At 38.3% G+C, this 5,633-nt stretch overlaps 1 protein-coding gene across 2 annotated transcripts; it reads left to right on the forward strand.

Annotated features, from left to right (window-relative positions):
* Window positions 1–2,699: 2,699 nt before the first annotated feature.
* c2h22orf23 (chromosome 2 C22orf23 homolog) lies at window positions 2,700–5,633 on the forward strand. 2 transcript variants are annotated; one of them, XM_028599005.1, is made up of 7 exons: window positions 2,700–2,800; window positions 3,415–3,512; window positions 3,758–3,820; window positions 4,183–4,356; window positions 4,544–4,681; window positions 4,907–5,007; window positions 5,287–5,633. In XM_028599005.1, exons 2-7 carry the CDS (start codon window positions 3,422–3,424, stop codon window positions 5,431–5,433), a joined length of 714 nt encoding a protein of 237 aa, XP_028454806.1. In that variant the 5' UTR covers window positions 2,700–2,800; window positions 3,415–3,421; the 3' UTR covers window positions 5,434–5,633. The 2 variants fall into 2 exon arrangements, with proteins under 2 accessions (XP_028454806.1, XP_028454813.1); XM_028599012.1 differs by having other exon boundaries at window positions 3,422–3,512.

Consider the following 5,633-nt stretch of genomic DNA (forward strand, 5'->3'; position numbering starts at 1 on the left):
ATACGGTAGACCATGACATATTGCTTGACCGATTGGAAAACTGGGTTGGTCTTTCTGGCTCAGTACTAAAGTGATTTGAATCCTATTTAAAGAATAGGGACTACTTTGTGTCTATAGGTAATTATACATCTGAGCATACAAATATGACGTGCGGAGTTCCCCAAGGCTCAGTTCTGGGGCCTCTTCTGTTCAACATCTACATGCTTCCACTGGCTCAGATTATGGAAAACAACAAAATAAGTTACCATAGTTATGCGGATGACACACAAATTTACATAACCTTATCACCAGGGAACAATAGCCCAATACAACAATTAAATATGTGCATTGAACAGATTAATGATTGGATGTGCCAGAACTTCTTCTTAAATTAAATGAAGAAAAAACGGAAGTGGTTGTTTTTGGAGCAAAAGAGGAACGATCGAAATCGTCAGCGCTCAGCTTCAAACGACAATGTTAAAAAAAACAGACAAAGCCAGAAATCTTGGTGTAGTCATGGACTCAGACCTAAATTTTAAAAGCCACGTTAACATAATTAAAAAATCAGCCTATTATCACCTTAAAAATATATCAAGGGTTAAAGGACTTATGTCTCAGCAGGATCTGGAAATCAAACAGCTGCAGCTGATTCAGAACGCTGCTGCTCGAGTCCTCACTAAGACCAAGAAAGTGGATCACATCACTCACGTACTGAAGTCTCTACACTGGCTTCCAGTGCCTCAAAGAATTGATTTCAAAATACTTTTACTGGTTTATAAATCACTAAACGGTTTAGGGCCAAAATACATTTCTGATCTGTTACTACATTATGACCCAACCTGACCTCTCAGGTCGTCTGGGACAGGTCTACTTGTTGTCCCCAGTGTCAGAACTAAACAGGGGGAAGCAGCGTTCAGTTTTTATGCTCCACATATTTGGAACAAACTCCCAGAAACCTGTAGGTCTGCTGCAACTCTCAGTTCTTTTAAATCTAAGCTAAAGACCTATCTTTTTGATGTTGCTTTTCTTTAAATAATCTATTTTATTTGTAACTTTAATTTCTTATACTGCACTGTAACTTTTATTCTTATACTGCACTATCAATTTTATTCTTGTCTTTTAATGTTTTTAATTTGTTTATTATTTATTATGGAATTTATTTATATTATTGTTTTTAATTGTTTTCTAACTGCTCTTTAATGTTTTATGTAAAGCACTTTGAATTGCCCTGTTGCTGAAATGTGCTAAACAAATAAAGCTGCCTTGCCTTGCCTTGCCTTGAAGATGAGAACAGGTGAATGAGACATGCAAACATTTGGATGACCTTGGGTAAATCCAATAACCTAAAATAAATGACTTGAAATTAACTGTGTATGTGTTGTATTTATCAAATCATGATTTCTACTCTTTCAACTAGTACTTAAATACACTGAAAGGAAATAACATGACAAGCCATGTGTCCATTGATGCTAGCCCACATGCTAATAGTAATGCTAATGCTAACTGTCATATGGTAACACTCATGCTAGGGTTAGCTTAGCATGCTAGGACCAATACTACCACTGGCTTATGGTGCGTTCTTTTTGTCCACCGAAGTCGATCTACGAGTCGTTTTCCGGAGTTATGAACCGGAAGTTGCTAAAAGAACGCCCCCGAGGTCGTATATACGACTCATCAAGTCGTCTGAACTCAGGAATATAACTCCATAAGAGGACCCTTATATATATGTCAATGAGAGGATCCCAAGTTCACTTTCAAAGATGGCTACGTTGTGCATCACACGTAGTAAACTTTGTGGTTTTCTACAATTTTAAGCACTTTTGTCTTTGTTGTAACCAAATGAATAAGTCGTATACATAGCACTGTATACTGCAGTCTTATTATGAGTTAAATACCGCCTAATTAGTTATTTGGTAGCTTGTGCAGCTGAAATTGGCTAGAGACGCTAGAGTCTTGAGCAGAAAGCAGAGCAGTAGCCTACCCGCGGTTATTCATTTTGACACTCAAGCTACTAGTCGCGATTACAAGACAAAAAGAACGCACCATAAAATGAGGGCATGGGGTAACCCCATGACAATAGAAGTCAGGTTGGGGAGTCTAAGGTTGGGAGTTTGATTCCAACATTATACTATGACTTTAAGGATTTTTTTTCAACTTTCTATACAAACTATACTATGATTTTTTTTTGATTGGTTTTTATATTTGTACAACATACAGAATAAAAAAATACAATTAAACAATTTTCTACATACTATACCATGACTTTTTAAGGATTTTTTTGACATACCGTACTATACTATGACTTTTTTCGACATACTATGACATACAATAGTATGCTAGCTCAGTCTGTTAGAAGATAGGCTGTCTTAGGTTGGGAGAATGATTTATTTTTTAGTCAAATGTCCAAAGGAAAGTCACACAAAGCTAAAAGTTGACGACGTCTCAACTCCTCATTACAAAACAGCAAAAGAGTCATTTTCAGCCCAACCAATGTTACATACCCTATTAGAAAACCTTAAGGAAAAGCGTGAAATACTGTATATAACCATTCTATCACCCCTTTAACACTTTTTTTAGACATACTATACTATGACATTTGATACTATGAATTTGTTCAGATTTTTTCAACATACTACTATGACATTTTTAGCACTTCAGTCGACATACTATGTCGCCCCCAAACTGCGATCAGTAGCAGCTTTGACGGAAGTGTTTGTTGCTACTTGGTTGCTATAGCAACGGACCGACGCGGCTGTCTCGACCGAAATTAGCTATCTTTAGCGGTAGCTAAGTGTTTACAAAGGACTAAAGAAGTGTTTGAGTAAGTTCTTTCCAGTATTTTTAAGTCATATCCTTCCTTTTCACATGATTCTTACATGTAGAGTCAACTTCTTACCCTTCTGCTTCTGACAGTTAATGTTAGCCACCTAGCAGCTAACGTTAGCTAAGCGCACTAACGTAACGCTAGTTTATGTCAACACAATTTAGCTTAACGTTAGCTAACGTTACATTGTGCCATTTCAGTGAGTTTGGTTTGAAAAGGTCAATATAATACATCCATGTTTTAACCATAGACTGTATATAAAGAGTTTTGAACGAAGTCAAGAATTTAATTAATTTTTGTTCAGTTTGGAATTATTTTTATTTTACATAATATTACATCCATATCGTTTTAATTATATGTTAGCCAGCTGTGACTCGGAAAATACCCCCATGTCCCATTAAGTCAATATAACAGCTGCTGTTTTATAGTGTTTAGGATTTGTCATCCAATGCCTATGGAGCAGCTCCAGCGTTTGTCATGGCATCCATACACAGCCTGTCTCCCTGTTTAGTGATGTGTTCCAGTTCACAAAGGAAATCTGAGATGTAGCTTTCAATGTACAGAGATAACCCTAAGTATAAGCCCCAGAGATTGCTGATCATGTCTTTGAGGTTGCAGATGGAGACCTCACGGAGTAGAGATGGCAGAGGACTGTGGAACAACCCCAGAGCCACCCAGTACAGCAAGGAGACCCAGGATCTGCTGAGATGTGAGATGATGCACTTGTTGATATTCTAGTGTGGATGTTTAGGTGTGACTGGTAAACACACAAACACAGGATGTAATAGGATGTATACTGTATGTCTGGGTACATACGTGTGTGTGTGTGTGTGTGTGTGTGTGTGTGTGTGTGTGTGTGTGTGTGTGTGTGTGTGTGTGTGTGTGTGTGTGCAGTTCACTTATTGTGTAGGCTTGTGCTTTGAACTTGTAATAATTATCTCTCTTGGTGCTCAGTAATGATGCAGGAATCAAAACTCACCAACCTCCAGAGAAAACAGATCAACGAATGCCTCAAGAGTAAGTAGACCTTTGGATGAGAGGTTGGGGAATGCAATAAGATGATAATGTGTGTGATAGTACTAACCACGATAGTTTGCCACATATTATTGCAAAACTCAGTTCATGACATATTGTGAAACAAATCCAGATTATATCATAATCGTGACTCAGATAGTATATATATGATAATAGGGGTGCTCTTATGTTTTTCAAATATTAAGCTTTACTGTACTACATTTTGTAATAATACATTTTATATAAATAGCGCTTTACATGATACTCAGACAATTTACAGTAAAACCAGCACATTTAGCATATAAAAAAAAAAAATGAAGCAATAAAACCAACACATACTAAAAACTTTAACTTTTCCCCCCTAGATGGAGCTGCTCTACCACTGACCTCTGAGTCCACATCACCAGCTTCTGCCCCTCAGCCTAAAACCAGTAAATCTGTTCAGAAACGTCTGCCAGGCAATCCTCAGAGACGCAGCGCTGAATCTTGTCGCTCTGGGAACAGCTATGTCAGAGAAAAGTTCCATCCTGGTCCTATAAGTATGTTGTTGAAGTTGACACCGTAATTAATTCTGCATTCATGTGTTTTGACAGGCCTATATTGCAAACAGTTGCTGTTGGTCATTCCTCACTAAAGTTTGGGTGACTTTATTTTTTTGGTTTATTTTCTGCATCCTGACAAACATTTAGTGTCCTTGTCACTCATGTTTTCTCCGTTTTACCCTAGGGGACTCGGAGAAAGAGAAGAGGAGGCTTCAGAACATATTGGCAACGGGAAAAGAAGAGCCAACAGTTGCAGCTTTCCAAAATGTTCGTGCATGTCGGAACCTAGAAGTGGCAGAGCAGAAAGACGAGTATCAGGAAGGTGGGGCTGTGTGCACAGAAATAGATGATGTAGGATAGTTACAGAGAGGAATTGTTCCCATTATAACCCGAATAGAAACACACCATATGTGAATTAAGTCAATGCAGTCATGAGCGTCCGTTTCGATTCATTTCAGCCTGAACTAAGTTCTGTTCTGTGACTAAAAATATCAAGTGGCCCTTAAATAGCCTGAATCTAATATTAAGTTGTTTGTTTCTTTTGTAGTTCTGGATGAGATAGAGGAGAGAAGACAGTTTCTGGCAGATATGACCTCTCTGGGTCTGGAGAAGCAGTACATCAACATCATCACCACTGAGATATCACAGGTAAACAGGGAATGGCTTACATATTGGCTCACTATAAGTCTGCATTATACTGTCCTGGGTTTTAAAAAATCTTTTGGTAACACAGGTGTTAACTTCATTGATTTATTGTTTAGTGTGATGTTCTTTTAAATAATATAATTAGATACGGACACAGAGCAATAGCAAAGTAAATAGATCCTTAATATAGCATTACTGCCAGTCTGTATTCAGGCATTTAGGTTCAGATATCTGAACCTGCAATTGACCTAAACCTGTGCTGTGTCGCGACTCCAATAACAGAGGATTCGAGAACTGCAGGTGTTGGATAAGGCCCGCAGTCCCAACAAGGATGAAATGATGTCTGAGAGGAAAGGGGAGACTGCAGAACAGATGACAGAAACAATGGATTTGAAAGAGACCGTAGGAGAGAAGACTCACTGCCACTGACTGAGCACTTGGAAATGACTTGGAAATCAGGTGCAAGCAATACAACCTCAAATTCAGATTATGAATGGGTCGAGTTAAGTGCGACATAATGAATTTGGTAGTAATGTCTGCAAAGAGGTTTCAGCTGACCCGCTGCACAGCAGTGAAGACACAACTGTGGCATCATGCTGTGAAAGCATTAAACTTACAAGAAACATGAA

This window comes from Perca flavescens, chromosome 2 (assembly GCF_004354835.1).
Source record: "Perca flavescens isolate YP-PL-M2 chromosome 2, PFLA_1.0, whole genome shotgun sequence".
Classification (NCBI taxonomy): Eukaryota; Metazoa; Chordata; class Actinopteri; order Perciformes; family Percidae; genus Perca; species Perca flavescens.